The 25,859-nt window shown below is 35.0% G+C and overlaps 1 protein-coding gene across 1 annotated transcript in view; it reads right to left on the bottom strand.

Annotated features, from left to right (window-relative positions):
- TACR3 (tachykinin receptor 3) overlaps positions 1-25,859 on the bottom strand; it is a 75,608-nt gene that overhangs the window by 22,428 nt on the left and 27,321 nt on the right. The window contains exons 2-3 of the mRNA XM_066280421.1: positions 15,876-16,064; positions 12,656-12,806 (exon numbers count right to left, since the gene is read on the bottom strand). Of these exons, the coding sequence (XP_066136518.1) occupies positions 12,656-12,806; positions 15,876-16,064 (340 nt within the window). The remainder of the gene's footprint in view (positions 1-12,655; positions 12,807-15,875; positions 16,065-25,859) is intronic.

Genomic DNA, 25,859 nt, shown 5'->3' with positions numbered 1-25,859 from the left:
AGTAATTAGAATCATGTACACAAAGGGTTTTTGCAGCACAGTGTAACAGAAAACAACAGCCTTATTTTCTGATTTATAAGCTCTCCTGACTTAAAGGAGAATGAAATGGAGTATACCAAGTATATTTCATTTGCTGAGAAAGGTAATGGATGTAGATGGGAATTTGCAAGTTTGGAATTATTTCAATTATAAAAACAGTGCTACAGTTTGAATTGTAGGAACAGTGCTAAATTTGTCTTGAAAACTTGTGGGCGAATCATCCTTCTGGAGCAGAGAAATATATCTGAAACCCCCAGGTGGGGCTGCAAGCAGGAAAGGTGGAGGGCATGAGGAAGGAGAGACACACACCACTGTCTGGGAGCAGCTTGAAAGAAATGCCAGAGGGGTTTTTTGCTCTGAGAGGCAAATTCTCCCTTAGAATTAATCTAAAAATCCTTAATAAAACTCACAATTTTCATTCAGGATACACACACACACACACACACACAAATAGTGATATACATGAAGTTAGTTAAAATCTTGGTCACATAAACCATGGTAACTCAAACAGCCGATGACTGGGAATTTGCTATCATAAAAACCAAAAAAGTAAGGGTGACTTATAGACGTCATGTTAGGGGAGGCAGGTGCCATGCTAGGCACTTTAAAAGATGGCATTGTCCATTATTGCAATGACTATGTAAAAATGGAAAGATGAAATAATTTTAACAGAAATTGTTTCCACTAAGGCAAGAATGAAGAAAGTGGTAGAGTAGAAAGTAAAAGTGAAAAGGGCTCCATGGCTAACTGCCAGCTAGGAATGAGAAAAAGAAGGAAAATGTTCAAGACAAACAGAGGAATAGAAATAATAAAAATAGAAAGAATGAAAGAAATAGAAACTGGCAGTTCTGGCAACAGGATTTTTCTCTGCTTCTCTGACTTGCGCTCCCGGAGGCTGGGTATGTGGAGAGGGAGGAAGGAGCATTGAGAGGTAAGAAGAGGAATTTGGGCTAATGATACCCAGTAGAGATGGTGTGCCTAGATTCCCTATTATCTCATTCAGAGGGAGTGATAGAATGTTCTTATGAGACTTTCTAATCAGAGGACAGAATGGGTTGGCATCCAGCTGTGATCACACATTACAGAAGTGTGAAATGTTTCCTGCATTAATAGCACCAGTTGTTGTCTTCATCAGCATAAGTAAGTGTTCTCTTGGCTAGAAACTACCTCCAGCTGCATATAAGCCATTTCCACTTGGCTATATCCCCTTAAAATGAATTCATCTTCTTCATCAAAATTGCTTTATTTTTCTCAGAAGCGCCCTATTTCCCATCAAGAGTGCCCCAATTTTCGCAAGCAATTGAGTCTTCAAATATAATTTATCATTTTTTCTCCCTCAGTGTTTATATCTAATTAGTTACCACCCACTGATGATTATTTTAAGTTTTTCATGTTGACCCCTTGTTTCCATCTTTACCTTCTCTAGCTTCAACTTTCCTGCTTACACATCTTTAAGATAGTCCCTTTCTTATTTATCCCAGAGCATTATTGTGAGTCTATGTAAAATATTACATAGACTTTGTGCTATAAAAGATTACAGAATTGGGCCCTTGCCGGTTGGCTCAGCGGTAGAGAGTCGGCCTGGCGTGCGGGGGACCCAGGTTCGATTCCCGGCCACGGCACATAAGGAGAAGCGCCCATCTGCTTCTCCACCCCGCTCCCCCTCCCTCCTCTCTGTCTCTCTCTTCCCTTCCCACAGCCAAGGCTCCATTGGAGCAAAGATGGCCCGGGTGCTGGGGATGGCTCCTTGGCCGCTGCCCCAGGCGCTAGAGTGGCTCTGGTCGCGGCAGAGCGACGCCCTGGAGGGACAGAGTGTCGCCCCCTGGTGGGCGTGCTGGGTGGATCCCGGTCGGGCGCATGCGAGAGTTTGTCTGACTGTCTCTCCCTGTTTCCAGCTTCAGAAAAATACAAAAAAAAAAAAAAATGACAGAATTGGGATTCTTTCACCACATCTTCCAAACTAGTTTTGAACCCTGTAAAAAGAAACCTTTTCACTTTTGTACTAATTTACTACTCCAACCCAAACTTTGCTTAGGGTCTTCACTAATGATCACCCAAACCTGTTTCTTTGTCCTACCAAATCCTGACAATACTGTTTCTTTTTCTAAAAAGATATACAATCTATCTGCTTTTTAATCACTGAGTATCAATGTTATTATCATCTTCCATACCTGTGGAATTAATTGGTTTTTCTCCTGTTAATCTGTCTTGTGTTAATTTTATTATTAATCTAACAATAAGAAATCAAGAAGGGTAAGGGAGCAAATTCCACCTTCTAACACCCCCAACTAGATAAGGCCAGGGTAGGAGAAGAATTAGGTGGAAGGGTGTCTGAGACTGGAGAGAAAGCAGTATACGAACTGAAGTCATAGATTAGGAGAAGTATACATTTTATTTTTGAGTGGATTAAGTTCCATGCTGAACTGACATTAAGAGTGGGTCTTCCCATCCCTACTTCTCTGCATAATCCATCACTTGTAGACAACAATATAATATGAGTGACTGGTTACTTTTGTGGGATCAAAGGTACAAGGAAAAACTGGTTCTAAAGAAAATCAATGGTACATAACCTATTAGAAAATTTCCTATGAGGTTGCCCACTAAAATTTTTGTTTTGTCCTGAAATATATCCTTTTTTATCAGATTTTATAAGGCTTAATTATAATCACTGTGTACAATACCTGATACACATTAGATGTTGAATAAATATTTTATGGGTCTCTATGATGGGTATTTATAGTTGGAAGGGAACTTAAAAAGTAATCTAATTCAATCATTTCATTTTACAAATAAGACTGAACCCAGAAAAAAGTTGTGATTCAAACAAGATAATGCTTTCTCTCAGGCACACACAAATGTGTTCATTTGGCTTAACAAATCTAGATTTTCTTAAAATACAAAAAAAATTGTATTTATATTTGTCTACTGATATTTGGTAATGACAATGTAATTATTATGGAATTGCTATAGTGTGGCAAAACCATTAATTAACATCCATATGCTTTAGGGTATTATATTAACTAAGGAGAATTGTTAATGAGTTTTTGTGTATTGATTTTGTTCAGTATGTTTTAAAGGGAGCCTTGTATGTAAAAACAAACTCATTTGAACTAAAACAAGCAAACTCTTAAGTTAATTGACAATTTTTAATAATTAAAAACAGATTTTATATTAGTTCACATTTTTACATATCTAAAATACATATCCCCTCTCTTTGGTAATTGCATACAGTTCTAATTTACTAGTAAATAATTTTTTAAGAATCAATTTTTAAGTTGATTATTGGTACTGGAAATGAATTTTAATTTGACTGCTGGTACTGGAAAATAATTTTTCCTTAAAATGTCTATTTTTATTAGTTTAATATACACAACTCTTTAAACTCAGAATAGACTAACAATTTATACAATAATATAATTTAATTATATGACTAGTAATTAAACAAATAGAAAAATAACTAAGAATTTTCTTTATCTTATTTATTTTTCCAACCCACCCTTGAACAAAATCAGAAATGATCAATATAATATAGAGGTTAAGAACACATTCTCTAGAGTCAGACATTCTGCTTTCAAATCCTGACTGGATTATTCAATATACTAGTCAGTAACTTAACCCATTCAGTGACTCTTTCTTCAACTGAAAAATGAAAATAACAATAGTATCTTCTTCATGTGCTTGTCAGAATACAACTGGCTAATCTACAAACATACCTAAATCAAGTAACTGGCACATTAATAGGCACAATCAATGCTAGTTGTTTTTATAGAGCTATCACAAGCATTATTCTTATTATTATTGATCATAATTAAGTTTATTTTTGTCTCACTATAACACAAAAGTAAGTGCAGATTGGAACTGCATATTTATGAGCATTAGCTACCAGATACTTTAACATACATTATCTTGATTAACCCTCATCAAAATTTTTCAAGAAAAGAAATATTATTTCAATATTTAACTCCAAGTGGCTAATGGCTACTACATTGGACAGCCTGGATAGGGACCATTTCCATTATTGCAGAAATTTCTAATGGAAAGTGCTAATCTAGAGTAAGTCAGGATGTATAATGGAATAATAGGCAGGAAAATTCAATGGGTAAGATACTGACTTTCTGATCTTCACAGCACTAGCATATATATTCACAATAAATTGCTTGAAGTAATAGGTACTATTTACTGAGGTCAGTTCCAAATTCTAGGCATGTTTTGAAGTGCTTGACATGTACTGTCTCATTTAACCTGTATACAACTACATGAGTATGCATTATTATTCATTTCATTTTTATATGGTTTGTAACCTTTCTGAGACTCAGATAGGTTATATTGCCCAACGTATGTGCCAAAGGAAGCATTTGAACTTGTCACACCTATGGAGGCTGCTTCTAGTCACTATATTCAATAGCCTGAGTTACATAAAAGAATGACTTTTACTTATCCACTCATTAATCCATTATGTGTTTCCTTTACTAAATATTTATTGTCTATTTCCCTCAATGTTAATAAATATAATTTAATTTCATAAATAAAAATTTTAACTAGGCAAAATTATTTTTTATAAATTTTATATGTAAAAATAAATAAGTAAGAGTATCTAAGAAAATTCTGGAAAAATAAAGAAGAGTAAATAGGGGTAGAGAGTTGCCCTGAAAGATATTAAAATATATTATAAAACCATTAATTTAATCAATATGGTGATACTACATGAACAGCCAAACAGGTTAAGTTAGTGTTGAAAAAGATGGGTTAGTCAATAAATGGTAGTAGGTAAAACAGAAAGTACCTAGAAGATAATATTGGAGTCTCATCCCACAACTTAAGTAAACAAACTTCAGATGGATCTAAGTTTTAAATAACAAACACATTATGAAATACTAGAAGTGTGATTTAATCTAATCTATCTATTTAGAAATTTTATAAAATCTACAATAATTGATACTATTTATGTGTGTTTGTGTGTACATGTGTCCTGAAGTACTGACTTGTAACATGTTATAGGTTTCACATGCTAAGCTTCATTTTCCTGCCAAAAATCCAGAATGCCTGAACCTGGTTCCAGTTTTCCCTGCACTTGTAATTGTGGAATGAGAAATATTAATGGATAATTTATACAGAAACCATTTCAAGTGAGTGCAAGCATTCAGAAACAGCAGATATGTCCTTCTAAAGTGCTGTCTGTTCTTTTGGAAAGAAGTAAACACTTCCACTTTTCAAGTACTACTGTTATGAAACACACAGGAACTTTTCTAGGCTTTTCAAAATGTTCTGATCCACTGTCACACATACAGAGCTTGGAGAAGACTTAATCAAGGATTTTAAATTACATGGTATTTGCAATCAATGAAAGACACTGCTGATTACAGATATAGTCTGGAGTACGGCAGAAGTTAGTGACAGGGAATACATGGCTGTTAGTTTTCATTAAAAGTTTTAATTGGAAGTATTTCATGGTAATACTATTCATATCATAAATTTCAAGGTTTTAAAAATTCATTTTGATTTACTTCTTTTCCTTTTAAGAAAATGAGGTTTTTAAAGACCCAACTGGATAGATAATTTTTTTATCATATTCTGAAAATTCAGAAATATAAAAAGTAGATATGTTTTAAAACTGTTTATTGATTTATCTGCAAAACTACATACTTTTCTCAAAATATCTGCATGAAAAATAGTTGGTAAATAATCATAAACTTTTATATAAATAAAGGTTTACAACATTTTTCTTTATTGAGGAGATAGGTTGTGATATGTGACAGAGACTTACAAACATATTTTATGGTTCTTTGTATTTGTTTTCCTGGAAAATCTGCTATTGGAATGTTGGCTTTATACTTGGATAATAATATACAATTTTAAAGGAATGTAGAATACAAAAGATATATATTTTTAAAATATAAAGATTTTTTAAAGAGCTATATGGCTTTATGATAATGATATAAATAATTTATAACAAATTATTGGGGAAAGCTGCATAGAAATCAGTGGAAATGTGTCATAAAGGCAGGGAAAAAAAGGTAAGCCACACTGCATTATATACAAGCTTGTACACCTGCATAATGTATTAATATTTAAAATCTAAGTTATATAGATAATATCAAGGCTTTTAAATTACAACAAGGTAAATGAAGTACATAAAGATTAAATAATTGATTATAGGGAAGATGTCAGACAGAAAAATTCTAGTTCCTTCACAAAGTCAGCATTTCAGCAGATTATCAATTAGTCTGAACATTTACCACTGCTAATATTGCAGTGACTTCTCTTTCAGAAAAAATGCATAAATATTGTATTACTTTATTTGCTAAAGCTAGGTAGCTAAAGAAAGGATAACTATGAAGCAAAGATTCAGATTAATAACGTTATGATGTAAATATTAAGACAGAGAAGAAAATGTGCTGACAAATTCTTGATTCACCTTGTTTTAATAAATATTATTCCAAGAGTAAGAGGTTTATAGGCTAAATCTGAAAAATTGAAAGTAACTGTTTCCTTTTTGGTTGAGCTGCTGTTGTTACTTTGGTTAAATATAGTCATAGAAAATTTACCATTTATATTTCTTTTCAAAATAAAACTAGAAAGTAAACAAGAAACTTTAGACTGCTTGGAAATTGATTTTACCCTTAATGTAATTTATCTTGACTATAAATCTTGATAAAATCTACAACCATCTTAAATACAAATCTTGATTAACTAAAAAGAGTAAAATGAGAGTCAGATATAAATGTCGACATGAATTCTGCATTTAACTTTAGTTTTTTCTCATTGAAAAAGATAGAGAATGGCAGGAGAAAGAGGAAAGACGAGCATGAATTAAGTGTCTGCTGTGTAAAAGGCATAATGCTGGGCATTAGAACCACAGAGCTATAATTCCAAAGGTCCTTTAAACCTCCATGATTTTCAGTATGCAGGGCCTAAGAAAGTTAAAGAGATTTGTCTAAGATCACACCTAGATAGGACAAGAACTAGAATACAGATCCTTGACATATAAGACCTCATTCTTTCTTGTCAGCTATGAATTCTAGACCATATAGCCGTGATGGCAAACCTTTTTATAAAAACCACCCAATTTTGCAGTGCTGGTCAACCTGGTCCCTCCCACCCACTAGTGGGCGTTCCAACTTTCATGGTAGGCAGGTAGTGGAGCAATCAAAGAGCAAACAGAGCCTCCATTGATCCACCTTGAAAGCTGGAACGCCCACTAGTGGGCAGGAGGGACCAGGTTGACCAGCACTGCAAAAGTGGGCGGTTTTTATAAAAAGGTTCCCCATTACAGCCCTATAGCATGTACAACCTATCATACACATGGCACTGTGCTCTTGACCTTCCCCGTTCCTAATTAAGTCATCTAATATTTTGTCTCTATCTAGAGCAGGGGTAGTCAATCTTTTTATACCTACCGCCCATTTTTGTATTTCTGTTAGTAGTAAAATTTTCTAACCATCCTCCGGTTCCACAGTAATGGTGATTTATAAAGTAGGGAAGTAACTTTACTTTATAAAATTTATAAAGCAGAGTTACAGCAAGTTAAAGCATATAATAATAATTACTTACCAAGTACTTTATGTTGGATTTTCGCTAAGTTTGGCAGAATAAATCTTTATAAAACAACTTACTATAGTTACAGCTATCTTTTTATTTATATAATACTTTGGTTGCTCCACTACCGCACACCATGAAAGCTGAAACGTCCACTAGTGGGCGGTAGGGACCAGGTTGACTACCACTGATCTAGAATTTTATTTATGGCCACAGAATAGATATTTTTGTTCTTAATCAATAGAAACAAATTAATACTGAGGTAAAAGCTCTGTAGCATACCCCTCAAATGCTTCATTTAGATCAACATCATTCTCTTCTTCAGCACACATGGAGTGTCTGCATTCAATCAATATTAATACAATTTACAACTAGTTCATTTTTTTTACCTGATTTATAAGGGTATCAGTAGACTGTAAATATTTTTAATGATATCAGACAAATTTTGTCTATGGTAATTCCACAATAGGAACTTTTATTTATTTATTTTCATTTATTTTGAATTTTTAACATTTGAATTAGTTGGGATGAAATAGATGCACAAGACCACACATATTTCAAGTGCAGAACTCAATATGACACCATTGGCATACTGCAATCATGCACCCTTTGCCCCAAATAAAGTCTTTTTCCATTTCAATTTCCTACTCGTTTCGTCTGCCTCCACCTTGCCCCCGACGTCTTTCCTTTTGACTATTGCCACTCTGTTTTCTGTGTCTATGTGTTTTATATACAATACATATGAATTTTGGCTAATCCCATCACCTTCTTTCACCTAGTCCCTTTCCGCCTCTCCACTCTGAGAGCAATAGAAATTTTTAAAAAATAACCTTTAATGAATAAATTAAAATTGATCTGATATAACTATTCTCATTGTTTTCATTCTCATCTAGCTGCAGTTTATTTTTCTTAAAGATGATTTTAATAATTTAATCATTTAAATATTAGTATGTTTTCTATCCAACTCATTCATCTATTAATTAGCATAATTTATTTTCTTCCCATCTTGCTAATTACTGAACTTCATGCATTTATGTTCTAGATAGTTTTTCCAGGATGCCAGCAGACTCACAGTTATATTTTGGGATATATTTTATCATTGACATGAATTTTAATATCATTTATTAGAGAATGTCCCTACATTTTTTTTTTGCCCAAATTGCCAAGAAAGTAGTTTTAATTTAGGAGAATGCTAACAGAAATGGGTGGCAAATCTGTTTCCGAAATGTATGAGTTCATATTGTAGTGGTATGGATTTAGTAAAGATAAGATTCTGGCTTAAGTATTCAATGGTTTATGAGTCAGTATCTATGGTTTACTAACTTCTAGATACTTAAGGAAACAGAATATTGTCAAGGCAAAAAAATTAAAGAGCATATATGATTTATTTTACCAAAACATCCTAAATATAAGATCTGTTAGTACCCTTTACTTATTTATTACTTACAATGTATTTGATTTTAATCTAGAATAGCAGTCAGGCAAGGGATTCTTTAAATTTTAGATTTTAATAAGACTGATCATTCTGGAATAGATTTCTTAAACTGAAAATGCATTTTATATGAATCCTATAGTAGTATACACATTTCCTGAAGGAGAGTGTTGGCAAAAATTTTAAGAAGTTACCACAAAAAAATAGCACTTAGTCAAGGCCTTGTGGATGGTGTAATATTAATTGATATTTTATACTTTGCTTCTGTCTGAAGGTATTCTCATTTAAAGTGCAGGGAATCTTAAGTTAATCACTTTGGTATATTAAAGGGACATTATTAATTCAATATACATATTTAAATAGACATGTTTAAAGCCAATGGGTAATAACATACAGGATTTTAAAACCTAGAATATCTACTATAAATTGAGGATTTATGCGGTATTCAAAGTGCTTTAAAATTATATAATATATTATATTATATAAAAAATAGTTTATTAATGTGCTTATTAACACTTTTTTTTGAAAGTTTAGTTAACTACATGTGACTGAAATGTTAGTCAATCCTACAGTTGCCTCTGAGAGCTTAGAAAGCTGTTTGAAGTTACAGAACTTTAATTCTGATTATCAGGTTCAACAGTCTAATTTCTCTAATAAGAAAATATTTCCAGAGGTATTAATTTATTTCGCAAGACTAATAGTTTATCTTTTTAATATTTAGCACTGGCTAAGACACTACTATTATTTTCAAACCATATACATACTTAGGCAGGGCATATGTAAAGATGAAGTGGGGATGGTTAATGATCTGAAAGTTTCATAGTAGTTACTTTCTTAGACATGCTAGGTTCTAAATACCTTAGACATGTAATTTATTTCTACTGTCTGTTCTTTGAAAATTTTAATCAACAAGGTTTGAAATTAAACACAATTCCTAAAAATTGTGGGTGAAAGAGAAATGGAAGTAATGCTTTTCAATATTTGCAAAGATCTTCTCAGTGATTTGACTTAATTTTTTTTTATTCAAGTTTATGTGTATTTAGGATCTCAATCAACATTCACTGTTCTTATATTACTAGAAGACTGGTTGTATTGTTGTTTTCCTAACAGAATAAATTTGCACTATTATTATCAAAACTTTCTTATATTATCCCTGAAGTCAAATCTGTAATTTCAAAGATGTATTTTCTAGGAGACAGAATATAATTAAATGGCCCATCCGAGTTATGATTTATATCTTTGACCTAAGTAGACATATTAAAACATAAATGATTACTAGAAATAACTCTATTCCAAACCATACCAGACAGTATTTTAATTTCAGATAAAAAAAGAAATTAATTTTGAAATATTAAATTTTGGGGAAAAAATGAGTGTTACTTTGGTGATACTGATGGTTATACTAATTAGTGACTGTAAAAGAAATCTAAGAATAGGCCCTGGCCAGTTGGTTCAACGGATAGAGTGCTGACCTGGCATATGGACATCCCGGGTTTGATTCCCAGTAAGGGCACACAAGAGAAGAATCTATCTTCTTTTCTCCTCCCCTCTCTCCCCCTCCCCTTCTTCCCCTCCTGCAGCCAGTGTCTTGCTTGGTTCTAGTATCCACCCAGGGCACTGAGAATAGCTTAGTTAGTATGAGCATGTCAGCCTCAGGCACTAAAAATTACTCAGTTGATTCGAGCATTGGCCCTAACAGAGGTTGCCAGGAGGACTGGTTTGGGTACATGTGGGAGTCTGTCTCACTATCTCCCCTCCTCTCATTAAAATAAATAAGAAAATATAAGGATCTGATAATTTATTATGAGAAGTCCATGACATAAATGTATTATTTTAATTTGGAATACAATCTGAGAAAAAGACACGTGGACTAAAAAATTTAAATACCTTTCTTTTAGACATAACTTAGAAGGGTCTCACTCTCAATTTAAATTGATGTTTATACTTTAACATTGTAATTTAATGAAATAAGTAGGAAATATTTATACCTTACTTTTATCAGTTATATAGAGGTAAAGACAGAAATATTCAGTCTTGTTATTATTCTCTCCAGAACTCAATGCAAAAATAAAAAGGATATTCATTAAATTTTTATTTCTTGCTAGAAAAATATCATGTGTATATGAAAAAATAACTATAATTTACAATTGCTATACTTATTTTAATTTGTGCAGAAATGAATAGGGGAAAACTTTAAAAATGCCTAAAGCAATAAGAAACAAAAGACAGAAAACTAAGTAGTTGATAGGCAAAAATTATTCTGAAATACATAAAACATCACATCAGTTATTTAATATAATGCTGCCTAAAACATTGCTATTAAGAGAATATTGCCCCAAAGAGCATCTTTCAATATGAGCAAGATCTTACAAAATGAGAGTTGAAATTACAAAAGAGAAAGAGAAACTGTTCACTTAAGACAACCAAGTTATTAAAATTCTCCTAGGTTTTAGGATTCTTTCTTTAGTGCTAAAAGCATAATTTGGTTGTTTGTACACTTCATTTTTAAAGTGTTATTTTTGCAAGAGGATTAAAATAAAATTATATAGATATTACAGGCTGAAATAAGTAAGTTGATGTGGAAAAGATTATGTGTACTATTTTTTCCAAATACTAGAGAGCATGATAAATTGTTAACCGAACATAAATCTTGTCTACCGTTATTTGTAAATAACAAAAGGAAAAACATTAATATTAAAATGGAACCCATTTTCCACATTACATTTTTAAAACATGATTGATGGTTGTGATGTGGGTGTTTGTAGGTAAGGGATTTTAAAATTGTTGAATGTTTTTTAAGAGAAGTGTCCATGTAGTTGGTAGTTCTACATAAATAAATAAACCATAAGTATAAAATAAATAGGAGTTGGCATAATAGTATGACTCTTATCCTTGGAAAAACTTCTCAGATTTTCATTAAGTACATGAGAAGAGGCTGGAATAGATGACCATGATTCTTTCTAACTGTACAAATTTATAAAAAAAAATATCACTCACTGAGTCACATAATGGTAGTCTAAAAATAATCTTAATAAAAATCCCAGTAAAATGTCAATATAATAACTTTACAGTGTTTCTTGTTTAATGTGGATGTTCAGAAATAGCCTTTATAATGTCACCCAATAAGTTGTAGAAGAGCATTAATGCAACTCTAATCTTTTAGTTGGACACATGATGTTTGTACAGAAACTAGATGAGAGAGAGGGAGGGAGTAAGGAGAGGTGTTAGGAAGGTAGAGAAGGTGGGATAGATAAATGGATATTAGGAAATTATAGCACATACTAAGGGAGATGCCATTCTTGGGATCAAGAAACTTCTGGAAGATTATAGAGTACATCAGAGACATTTTGTTCAATAAAGAACAAAGATAGCTAAAACTGCAGAAATACAGTCAACTGGGACTCCACTTAAAGTAAAATTTCAAAAGGTTTCTGTGAAGTAGTTGAGAATATTCTGTACAAGGTAATAAGTCTTTCTGTAGGGAAGTGACTGTTCTATTACAGACTGATATTGCACATAATCAGAAGACAAAAAGGAAGTAGAAAAATTGGATGAAAAGAAAGTAGAATCAAAGCATAAGTAGGTTTCTCTCCCTCTCTGATATGCCAAAATTTATACAAATGCTAGGTAAATTATAAGGAACAGTACCTTCCTTTTAGCTTTTAGCTGCTCATGATACTTGTCACAGGTATCTCCTGGGATCTCTCCTCCCCAGAGAGTGATTCCAACGATCGTGTATGTGATGCCCATGATGAGCAATGGGAAACAGTACACCAATAGAATGACAATAATATGGTAACTGAAAGAAATACAAAAAAAATATATACTGAAGATCATATTGAGATAAAATAGAATTTGAATTCATTTTATTTTAAATCATAATTTAAAGTGCCAAAGAATATTTCCACATTTTCTCTAAGTCCTCATTTCACAAATCCATTAACATAGCATGCTATTGTCAACTACAGTTGTCCAAATGCTACCAATTGATCTTTGTCAATCTTCATACATGACAGCTGAACTGCAGTGTTCATTTAAACTACACCTGCCCTTCCCCCTTGCTTAGAACTTCAGGATAAATGCTTTTCCTCTGCTTGGTAGTTGTTGAGCTAACCTAATTAAATGTATCATCAGAGGAAAAGAGATGGGACGAAATAAAATAATCAACTGACATTTTCTTCTATGTAAATCTATTGTATATATTCCTATCACATCATTCACATTTGAAATAAACTGTTTTTCATGCAAATGAAAAACATGTTACCAAATACTGTGAGCCACATTGAATTCACAAAGCTATTTGTGATTTTAAAAATTAGATAAAAACATTTACATGTATTTTTTCAAAGTCATGGAACATTTGATTGGATTATTAATTTGGTAAATAATATGCAGACATGTCAATCACAATGAATTCTGGACAGTATTATTATCAAATTAAATTCTGGACTTTCATAGCTTTCCATAAAAATTATAAGGAGGCAAGAAGGGAAGAATAGAGGGTAACCAAAAATGTAACAAACCAACTAGTGTTTATATAAACTTTTGTGTGGCTTCCAAGTGTCTTAAGAAGGCTTTAAAGTAATTCAAGATTCAAGAGTTTGGTATGCTAATCTTCTCAATGCTGCGTGTGGGATTTATTTATTTATTTGTTTGTTTGTTTGTTTTATAAGGGAAATCTTAAATTTCCTTGCCTCTCTGTTTCCTGATAGCTTATTAAGCATGAAAGTATTATTCAGTCAACAAACAATGAAATTTTACTATTAACTTGATTTTATTGTACAATTAAGATTTATAAATAATGGGTAGAAAAGTTTAAAAACTGCTGCTTCTTTTTCTTCAATAAAAGCTTCTAATATTTTAAAAAATCTGGACTTTTGGTAGAGCAGAGTTGTTAATGACAGCTTTAAAAAATGACTTATATGTATTATTGTTATTTTTCTTTTTTTCTTTTTTCTTTTTTTACAGAGACAGAGAGAGAGTCAGAGAGAGGGATAGATAGGGACAGACAGACAGGAATGGAGAGAGATGAGAAGCATCAATCATCAGTTTTTCATTGTGACACCTTAGTTGTTCATTGATTGCTTTCTCATATGTGCCTTGACTGTGGGCCTTCAGCAGACCGAGTAACCCCTTGCTCAAGCCAGCGACCTTGCGTCCAAGCTGGTGAGCTTTTGCTCAAACCAGATGACCCTGAACTCAAGCTGGTGACCTCAGGGTCTCAAACCTGGGTCTTCCTCATCCCAGTTCGATGCTCTATCCATTGCGCCGCCTGGTCAGGCATGTATTATTGTTATTATTTTTTTTGTATTTTTCTGAAGTTGCAAATGGGGAGGCAGTCAGACAGACTCCTGCATGCGCCCAACCGGGATCCACCCGGCATGCCCACCAGGGGGCGATGCTCTGCCCATCTGGGGCATTGCTCTGTTGTATCCAGAGCCATTCTAGCGCCTGAGGCAGAGGCCATTGAGCCATCCTCAGCGCCCAAGCCAACTTTGCTCCAATGGAGCCTTGGCTGTAGGAGGAGAAGAGAGAGACAGAGAGGAAGGAGAGGGGGAGGGGTGGAGAAGCAGATGGGCGCTTCTCTTGTGTGCCCTGGCCCGGGATTGAACCGGGGACTCCTGCATGCCAGGCTGATGCTCTACCACTGAGCCAACCGGCCAGGGCTGTTATTTTTAAATGAAAAAGAACTGGTCACTAAATAAGAATTATATTGAAATAATATTTAAATGATCAGAATAAAAAAACAAATGCAAATAAATTGCATATTTTTTCCATTTGCTTTTCAAAAAATTTATTGGGATGACATTAATAAAATTATATAGGTTTCAGGTATACAATTCTAGAATACATTATTTGTGTATTGCATTGTGTGCTCACCAACCAGTCAAATCTCCTTCTGTCACCATATGTTTGATTCCCTTTACCCTTGACTACCTTTCCTTCCTCCTTGCCCTCTGGTAAGCACTATAGTACTGTTGTCTTTGTCTATGAGTTGTTTTGTTTGTTTATTTATTGCTTTCTGTTCTATATCCTGCATGTGAGTGAAATCATAGGGTTCTTTTCCTTTTCCATTTGACTTATTTCACTTAATGTAATGCTCCCTAGATCTACCCATGTTACCATAAATGGCACTATTTCATACTTTTTTTTAAGGTCGGTCCAAAATATGAAATGTCAAATTCTATCATATAACATTTCTATTTTTTTTTCAACCTAGTGTTTAAGTTTCTTTAATGGTAAAACAAAAGAACACATCCAAGGACCTACCAGACTCCCTTCCTTTTAGCCAGGCTTATTTAAATTTTTAAAAAATTTTATTTATTAATTTTAGAGAGAGAGGGAGGAAGAGAAGAGAGGAAAAAACATTGATTTGTTGTACCACTTATTTCCATGTATTTTTGGCTGACTCTTGTGTGCCCTGATCGGAATCAAACCCGCAACCTTGGTGCAATGGAGATGATGCTCCAACCAATAGAACCCCCAACCAGGGCCAGCCATACTTCTTAAAATAGCAGTCTACATATCTGGGCTTTAGTTCCTCCCTTCTCACTCATTTCTCAATCAATAACAATCCTGCCTTCCTTTGGGCACTGTTTTCATCTCCAATGAATTTATCATCAACTTTAGGAAATTTTTCAGAACTGCCCCATATAGAAGTCATTACATTTTTCCAATTATAAATCTTTGTAACTAACATCAACTTATTGATCATATCATATTGTAATATAATATTTCTACATGTCTCTTTTTTCAAGTAAGGTATGAGACATTGAAAAAAATGTCTTATTTCATTGTTGCTCCCAAACGACAGATCCTTAAGTGTTCAATAAATTGAATTGGAAATCATAATGGAGAATTAACTTACGTGAAATGTTGTTTGGTACCTTCTGGCCACTGCACATAGCAAAGAGTACGGCCTGGCATGACATTGATTTTGGAGTAAAGACACTGAGGGAAGGCAAGTAAAAACGCTAGAATCCAAATACTGCCAATGACAATCTTCGTTGCTTTAGCAGACAGTCTGGGTTTCAGGGGATCAATAATGGCCATATACCTAAAACAGACAAAACAATTTTGTTATTCTCTTGTTAACAGAGTTGAAAAATAGTTTCAGAGATGTTTCAGTGGCCAGGGTTCTCTCTCCTCCAGTAAACAAGTTGATAAGGATTTTGCTTGTGCAGATGCAGCATAAAGTAATAATTATCACAGTCTTTGGAATCAGACAAATCGAAGTTCAGATTCTATTCTGTCACTTTTTAAACCTTTTTGAACCTCAGCTTTATTATTTTTAAAATAGAAATAAGAATATACACCTCTTGGAGGAGAAGTCAAGATCAATAGAAATAATATAAGTGAAAGGTATTGATTATTTGCTGCTGTGCCTTGCACATTTTCAGAATTCATAAATGTCTGCTGAATAAAGTGGAAAAGTGAGTAATAAGTGCTTAAAATATAAATTCAGTACCTCAAGACCTCCATTTTTTTCTGTATGTTTAAATTTTTAAAAGAAAATTCTAGAAACAATATGGATAATACCTACATGATTAACAAAGATGAGAAATCTCTATGAAAGATATCAACATTTCCATCTAAAAGCATGAAGAGACAAGTTCAGGATTCAGATAAAGATAAATAAATGTGATTGAAGTTATGACTTCCCATTACCTCTAAAATTGAATTCATACTGCATCATGAAAATCTTCATAGTGTCTATCCATATAACTATATATAATTTTTATTAAAATATATTTGAGGCTCTAAGAACACACTTATACATGATTTTTAGAATGCAGGTGTTTGGAAATTGTTATCTCTCTGAATATAGTAACCAAAGTCAAGCTTTATTCACCTGATAAAATAATAATACTAAATCTGGGAGAATAAAATTCTGGTTTTAAATTTAGTGATATTGCCAAATTCTGGCTAATAAAGCAGAAAATAATGTACAACAAATTAATTATAATTTTGTATTTCTATCAATAAATCACATTATTTAATTTTTTTATTGTTAGTGTTGGCCATTTTGTGTTTCTCAAATATGTATTGATTTATGAAAAATTTTCAAAGGCAACACTTGTATTAAAGAATGAGTGTTATTTAGGTCAAGAACATTTTAACAAGAATAAATATTTCAAAATAAAAATATCTTACTAAATTTGTTTATTTGTACTTTTGTAATTATTATTCTTGTTCTTTTTTTGTGATAGAGACAGAGACAGAGAGAGGGACAGATAAGGATAGACAGACAGGAAGGGAGAGAGATGAGAAGCATCAAGTCTTTGTTGTGGCACCTTAGTTGTTCGTCGATTACTTTCTCATATGTGCCTTGACTAGGGGTCTACAGCAGACTAAGTGACTCCTTGCTCAAGCCAGCAATCTTGGGCTCAAGCTGGTGAGCCTTGCTCAAACCAAATGAGCTTGCGCTCAAGCTGGTCACGTCGGGGTTTCGAACCTGGGTTGCCTGTATCCCAGTCTGATGCTCCATCCACTGTGCCATTACCTGGTCAGGCTGTGCTTTTGTAATTATCGATCAGAATTAATTTTCAGTAGATGTATTGGAATTATCTATACACTATTCATGATATTAACTTTAGTTGTAATTTACTTAAAAAATATTCTTAATTTATTATGCATAACAGTAAATAGGTAAAAGTGAATGTTGGATATAAAAGCAATTATGAAAACAGAACTTTGGTTTAAGAAAATAAAGTGATCATAGAATATAAAATTAAAACTTTAAAATTTACCTTTCATGTTTATGTTGATGAAGATAATAGCAACAGTTATTGATTGCTAATCATAACCAGGCAATTTATTAAATACATTATTTATATTTAATCCAGAATAATCCAATTAGTAAAATAATATTATTTTTTATTTTGCAGAAAAGAAAACTGAGGCTTAAAGAAATTAAATAAATTGTTCAAAATGACTCAGTTGTCAAGAGCTAGAATTCTAAACCAGTTCTGCCAGTCTTCAAATTCCATATGGATGGAGCCTGACCAGGTGGTGGCGTAGTGAATGGAGCGTCGGACTGGGATACGGAGGATCCAGGTTCGAGACCCCGAGGTCGCCAGCTTGAGTGTGGGCTCATCTGGTTTGAGCAAAGGCCCACCAGCTTGAGCCCAAGGTCGCTGGCTCCAGCAAGGGGTTGCTCGGTCTGCTGAAGGCTTGCGGTCAAGGCACATGTCAGAGGGCAATCATGAACAACTAGGGTGTTGCAACACGCAATGAAAAACTGATGATTGATGCTTCTCATCTCTCTCCGTTCCTTTCTGTCTGTCCCTGTCTATCCCTCTCTCTGACTCACTCTCTGTCTCTGTAAAAAATAAATAAATAATTCCATATGAATACAAATGATGGCTTTGAAAAAAACCATTTATGTAAAAAATTGAAAGAGAAGAATAATATATATGGTAGATGCCTTCCAAAGAATCAGAAGTTGCATTTTGCCTTGTAATGCAAAAGCATTCATATGCAAAATGACATAAAAGTCAAACATTTAAAGGTAATAGTTGTAGTTGAGCATTTTGGGTTCCATTGCTGCTGATTATAAGTCACTGTAATATTTCTCACTGTCTTGAATTGTTTTTTGGGGTTTCCAGAGTCAGCCATATCACCTTATCAATAAATTTTGTTTTACTGAACTGAATATTTTCAAGTTCTATTATGATCTTTTGGGTTTTTGCTTGCTCTAGAGTCTTTTTTTAATGCAATATGGATGTTTAACAGTTGATATTTTGAGACTCAAAGAGAAATTGAGTGACATGAACAGGGTGAGAGTCCTGTGCTGATACTGCAGCATGGATAATTCAAAATAAACTACAGATTTCTTGTAGTTTTTTTTAGCCAATTAGTCTAATGATAGAGAATATTATATGGAAACAATTTATGTTCTAATACTTTAATAAAAGTAGAAATATTAAAACTTCAAGCTGACAGTTTTGTCATTTCTGGTCTGTTTTTATTTATTTATTCATTCAAACATTTATTAAATGCCTGCTGTGGTATTCTAGTGATACAATTAATGATACAACAGGGAGGAAAGATGACTTTCACAGAGCTTACAGTCTAGTGAAGTAGATAGATATTAATCACATAATATCACCAATAAATGTAAAATTACACATGTGGTAAGTGTTACAAAGGCAAGGTATATATGGTCACATGAATACATTCACTGGGGAAACATATTTATATTGTGAATCAGTCTTTCCTAAGAAAAGTCATTATTGGTTGAAAGCTTGAAGGGTGACGAGGCAAGTGGCAGAATGGTGAGGGTTGCAAAGATTTCTTGGAGAACAAACAACATGTGAAAAACTCCTGGGTTAATGGTGAATTTTACTTGGTTGAATTGTATCCCCTTAAAAAAGACATATTAACTCTAACTCCTAGTAACAGAGAATGTGACTTTATTTAGAAATTTGGTATTTATATAAGTGATCAAGTTAAAATTAGGTTATTAGGGTGAGTTCTAATCCAATGATTGGTACAAAAGAAATTTGGATGCAGAGAGAAACACATGGAGAACACCAGGTGAAGATGGAAGATTGAGGGAGGTATTCCAAATCAAGGAATGCCAAGACTTCCAGCAAATCCCCAGAAACCAGGAAGAGGAAAGGGAGGATTTTTCTCCAACTTTCAGAGGGAGCATGGTCCTTACCAACACCCTATTTCAGACTTTTAGCTTCTAGAACTGTGAAACAATAGATTTCTATTATTCTAAGTCACTCAGTTTGTGGGTACTTTGTCAGAGCAGCCCCTGAAAACCAATAGAATGGGTCAGAGTGGGAGAAGCATTATACACTTGAGTAATTAAAGGCTACCACAATGAAACACAGATAGTGAAAGGGGAACATGGTTTGAGACAAAGGTGTAATGCAGGCTATAGATTTGTGTCTTATAGTAAGTAATTGAGGTGTCAATCAAAGAAGGAGAATAATCAAATTTTAGTCTGGGGAATGAAGTGAAAGATAGAAAGAATGGAAGTACGGAAACAAATTGCCTGGCTATTGCTTTGGTTTGGGTGAGTGATGATTGCTACTTGAAATAGAGTTTTGCTATTAGAGATTGAATTATGGTAATAGTCTGAGGAAAATAAAGAAAATATTGAAATGCTGCAGAAAGGGAGAGCCAGTTGGCCAAAGAAGTGGGTAGAATAGCCAGGAATTTCTGGAGACCAATTTGAAATTGGTGATTAGGAATTCACTGTGGCATTAGTATTTTTATTCTGTGACTATCTCCAGCAATAATAACTTGCTCAAAAGTAGGCATGAGGAAAATGGCTGTTTAAGCTCATCCAGATAAACATCCTCTGGACCCTGAAAAGAAATGATTGAATCTTAGGTATAAATTCACATAAATGTCAGTACTTTATTCTTCTTTTAAAGAAGTTTATATCTTTGATGTGGTCACTTTTCCAATTTGTTTTTCTTTTTATAGAGAGAGACAGAAAGACAGACAGGGACAAATGGGAAGGGAGAGAGATGAGAAGCATCAACTCATAGTGGTGGCACACTGGTTGTTCATTGATTGCTTTCTTATATGTGTCTTGACCGGGGGACACCAGCCAAGCCAATGTCCCCTTGCTCAAGCCAGTGATCCTGCACTTAAGCCAGTGACCATGGGCTTCAAGCCAGCGACCCTGTGCTCAAGCTGGTGAACCTACACTCAAGCCAGATGAGCCTGTGCTCAAGCCAGTGACCTTGGGGTTTTGAACCTGGGTGGGTCCTCCTCATCCCAGTCCAATTCTCTATCCACTGAGCCACCACCTGGTTAGGCTACTCAATTTTTTTGATTTATATAAATAAAATTTTTACACTGACATTTGAGAAAATTTATATTTTTAATTTTATTTTATTTTTGTATTTTTCTGAAGTGAGAAGTGGCAGGGAGGCAGACAGACAGACTCTCGCATGCACCCAACTGGTATCCACCTGGCATGCCCACCAGGGGATGATGCTCAGCCCCTCTGGGGCATTGCTTCACTACAATCAGAGCCTTCTAGCACCCGAGGCAGAGGCTATGGAGCCATCCTCAGCTCCCGGGGCCAACTTTGCTTCAATGGAGCCTTGGCTGTGGGAGGAGAAGAGAGAGATAGAGAGGAAGGAGAGGGGGAAGGATGGAGAAGCAAATAGGCGCTTCTCCTGTGTGCCCTGGCTGGGAATCGAACCTGGGACTTCCCCATGCCAGGCTGATGCTCTACCGCTGAATCAACCAGCCAAGGCTGAGAAAATTTTTATTTAAAGAATAAAGCATCAGAATAGTGGAAGTTTTTTTTTCATTGTACAAACTTTCAATTTAAAGTTAACAATAAAGTTTATTCATTTATTTATTAAATATCAAGTATTTATTTTCAACTATTTCTTAAGTGCTATTTTCTAGAATGGTATGGCATTCTTTGGCTATATTAATAAACAAAAGAAGATGTTATCTTTAATCTTATAGAGACAGAGTCTAATGCATGAGAAATATGTTGTTAAAATAATCAGAAAATATGTGAATATTACTTCACTGTCGTTTAGGACAATATTGCCTCTTGGATATTAGGTTAAACTTTCCTTGGAGCTTTGGTGTAATGGCCTATGTGAGTTTAGCACACTTCCTCATGATTTAAAAAAAAATTTTACCTGACTTATTTGTTGCCCCATTTTTATTCTTAGATCTATATAAAATTCATTCATCTCACATAGTGTGAACATTGATGCAAAATTGTACTGTCACTTGATTTCCACAAAAAAAGCCAGTTCTAGAAAACACTTTAGATTTCAAAACTTGATTGAATTTATACATTTAGGGAAGAAGAAAGAATACATTATCATTTCTCATCTTTATGGTTCCAAATTTGGCTTTCCTCCCTTTGTTATGCTCACCTTATATTCTGTCATTTTCTAAAACCCCACATGCACTATGAGTGATCCTGTCACTTCTCAATCTCTTGAGAAGTTTAGCCTAGTCCTCCACTTCCTCATTAGTCTAGTCTGTCTAGGTCAATACTCTGGGAATTCTCCGGCATAAAATTGTCTACATTGTGTACACTGTGATGTCATGAAAAGATATACTAGTAATATAAAGCATAAAATAGAAAATTTGACCTAATCTGTGGTATTAATGGAAATGACGGAAGAGCCACTAAGTGTGGCTTCCCAGAATTAATTAGAATGAAGGCAGGATTCGAAGAGAAAATAGAAGAGCAAGTCCTGAGGTTGAAGAAAGCATGAGGTATTTGAAGAACTAAAGGCTAGCTTCTCTATAGCACAGAGGAGAGGAAAAAGCAGAAGAATCAAATGAGCTGAAGATGTAAGTATTGAGATGACTTCACCAATGTAATATGTTGAATATAAATTTAGTGTGTTTTTTTAACAATAAAAGCAATAATTATTGACATGTTAAATGTTTACTACATTCTATACATGATTCTAAGTATTTTATATAGGAATCCTTTAATCTTTAAATTCAAATTATTTATAGTAACTATAAAATGATTTATATAAAATAAGCTACCTAATTGGTGAACATTACATGAAATAATTTCTCCTCAAAATTTTAAAAACAAATTTAAAAGTGGTTTTCTATATTGACAATATAAAACATTTCTAAAGATTATTTTTTGCTCTACTATCTCTAATAACTTAAAAATCAGAACATAATAGATTATTTTGTTTATAAGATATTATAAAATTTTAGATCACTTTTTTTGAAGTCCAATTTACTACCATTGTCATCTCTATATTGTCACAGGAAATTAATGTAAGATATATAACCTTGTACATATCACTTCAAAAGCGCAGCTTTCACAGTTATTTTATGTTATCAATCATATATTAAACTTAATTTTGATAAGATCTTAAATCTCTATGAAATATTTTTGAACTCTTAGCAGATTATCTTGTGGAAGTAATGTCTTTATCAAAACATATTTAACATTCAAATTTACCTGTAAATATTTCTAGTATTCAATGTTTTATAGAGATAAAACAAATTACTACAAATAACAGTGTGTTGTACACATAACTATATATGATATTCTATTTGTATATAAAGTAATAAGCACACAAAGCCCCTTTTCATAACAATAAAAGAGAAATTTAATTTAGTTTTGTTTTATTTCATTTTATAAGGGGAAGAGTTTTTAGATAAAGAGAAAATTTAAGAGATGGCTCAAAGTGGACTTAAAGAGAATAACAAGTAAAGAAACCCTCAGGTAGGATCAATAGTCATGCTATATAATAATAAATGGGTAAAGAAGGTAAAAATTTTAAACATAAGAGACTCAGGACACTTGCTGGCTATGGTGCAGAACAGAAATTAGAACGTATAAGATCACTATAGCGCAGGGGTCGGAAACCTATGGCTCGCGAGCCAGATATGGCTCTTTTGATGGCTTCATCTGGCTCGCAGACAAATCTTTAATAAAAAAATAATAACAGGGGATGACGTCACAGTGATGGTGCGGTAGGAAGCGATACCGAAAATCTCCCCATAAACTCAACAAGTTCTTCAACCAGAAACAGAAAAACCTATCCTTGGAGTCTTCAGATGCTTCACAACACACCCGAAGGTAGGATCGAGCGAAAGATTGGCTAAATATATGGTCAAACTCCGGGGGAAATAAGGAGTAAGAAATGCTCCGCCTTCCTCTCTAATCCAAACAGGATGGCTTTCACTGAGAACTGTGAATATAGAAACTAAGGTGGGCATAGGGAGTGAATAGTTCCAGGCTGCGGTACAAACAGCCAAACCAGGCTGTGGCACGGAGATCCAAGCCGGGGAAAAACCTGGGCAATTCAAGCTAACACGCGTGCGCCAAACCCAGACAAAGAAAGACAAGTGGGGCAGCCATTTTCCGCATCTCCTGGTTGGCGTGGTTAGTGGGCAAGAGATTCCTACGAACACTTCAGGGGTGGGCGCCTCCCGTGCTAACCCACAGGGAAGCAAAGTCAGAGGCCTCTGTGTGGGCAAAAAGCAGCATCTCCTAGGAGACCCAGCACCCTGAGGGGACCGGGCACGGGGAGGGAGCTGGAGCCAAGTCCAACGGCGGAACTTTTCTGTGCGGGAGGAGGGCTTTCGCAGAGCGAGAGGCGTCCCGCCTGAGCCTCATAATCTGGTCTTTGCGCACGCACGCAGAGTGGGCAGGAGATTCCTCCGAACTCCTCAGGGGTGGGCGCCCGTGTTTTCCCTCAGAGGAGCAGAGTCAGAGGCCTGTGAGCAGGCCAGGAGCGGAAGCCCCAGCGCCCTGGGAAAGCCGCACGGGGACAGAGCGAAAGCCAATTCCAACCCAGTAACTTTTCCATGTGGGCAGAGGGCTTTCTCGGAGTGAGAGGCGTCCCGCCTGAGCCTCATAATCTGGTCAGTGCGCACGCAGGAGGAGTGGACAGGAGATTCCTCCGAACTCCTCAGAGGTGGGCGCCCGTGTTTTTCCCACAGAGGAGCAGGTCTGTGAGCGGGCCAGGAGCGGAATCTCAGGCAGCCCTAGCCCCTTGGGAAAGCCGCACGAGGATAGAGCGAAAGCCAATTCCAAAGCTCGATCTTTTCCGTGTGGGTAGGGATTTCACTCAAAGTGTGACCTGTCTGGTCTGACATCCTGGTGGGTGCACACGGAGAGTGGGCTAGAGATTCCTCCGAACGCCTCAGGAGTGGGCACTCGAGTTATCTCACAGAGGGGCAGAGCCAGAGGTCTTTGAGTGAGAGGAAGCCACGCCTGATTATGCTGGCAGGTCTGACTGACTGAGCCTTACTCAGAGCCCTGTGCTGAGTGGGAATAGAGTGGAGAGTTGCCAGCTCTTTGAGACTCTTACTATCCAGGCAGAGGCAGCAGCAACCCCATAGCTGGATTATCAGGCTTCTAATTGTGGAAGGAAAGACTAGGAGAGAGGCTCCAGGAACACTCTCACAGTGAAATATCCTCTCACTGTTGGAGCCTATAAACACTAATGAACCTCGACTGCCAACGAGACTGAAGCCCAATACATGACATTGCCATAGAGAATTATCAACTGCAAACCTCTTCCAGAGCGTGCCACAGGGGCAGAACCCAGGGTACAAAGTCACCGACCAGAAAGACAGAAAAGAAAAAGCAAGACGACAACCTCTCAAAATCAAGAATAATCTGCAGATTTTATAACCTATCCCATTTTATTATATTTGTTCGTCTGTGTCTCTTTTCTTCATTCTTGATTTTTTTTTCTACTCCAATTTGGTCATTTAATTCTCTCTCAGTCTTACTCTCGCCTCTCTTTGAACTACACTACCCATAAGTGTTACATCTCCCATTATCTTTTCTTTCCTCCTCCTTTCTCTCTTTGAGGGTTGCAATCCAAAACCCCTAACTCTCTCTTTCTCTCTCCTCCTTTTTCTTTTTTCTTCTTTAAGTGGTTCCATCTTTTCTCTCTCTCTCTCTCTCTCTCTTTTCTCCCTCTATATTAGTCTCTTCCTCTCTCCTTTACGTCTTCTCTCATTCAAACTTCAATAATGAACAAATTATCTTATCTGGGACTCAAACTTAAGTTGGTGGCATTTTGGAGGGTTTTTACTTCACCTTTTTAACACATTAGCAGTGCTCCCATCCCTGGCTCTCCATTTTATCTAGTTCTTGTTCCACTAAATACAATAGTAATTTTTTAATTTTCCACCCCTTTTTCCTGTTTCCCTCTTATTCCTCTCATCATAACTCTGAGTCAGCCAACACCTAAAAGCAAAAGATTTTATTCTTGACCCAAATTTTTTCCTAATTTGCTTTTTGTGGGTCCATACTGCTCCCCCCCTTTTTATATATAAATATTTTTTTCTTTTATTTATTTTTTCTCTTTTTTTTCTTTTTCCTTTACCCCTATATTACTTCTCCCCAATT

This window comes from Saccopteryx bilineata, chromosome 5 (genome assembly GCF_036850765.1).
Source record: "Saccopteryx bilineata isolate mSacBil1 chromosome 5, mSacBil1_pri_phased_curated, whole genome shotgun sequence".
NCBI classification, from domain to species: Eukaryota; Metazoa; Chordata; class Mammalia; order Chiroptera; family Emballonuridae; genus Saccopteryx; species Saccopteryx bilineata.
The sequence above is the reverse complement of the archived record's forward strand: the minus strand, read 5'-3'. Positions and strand labels throughout refer to the sequence as shown.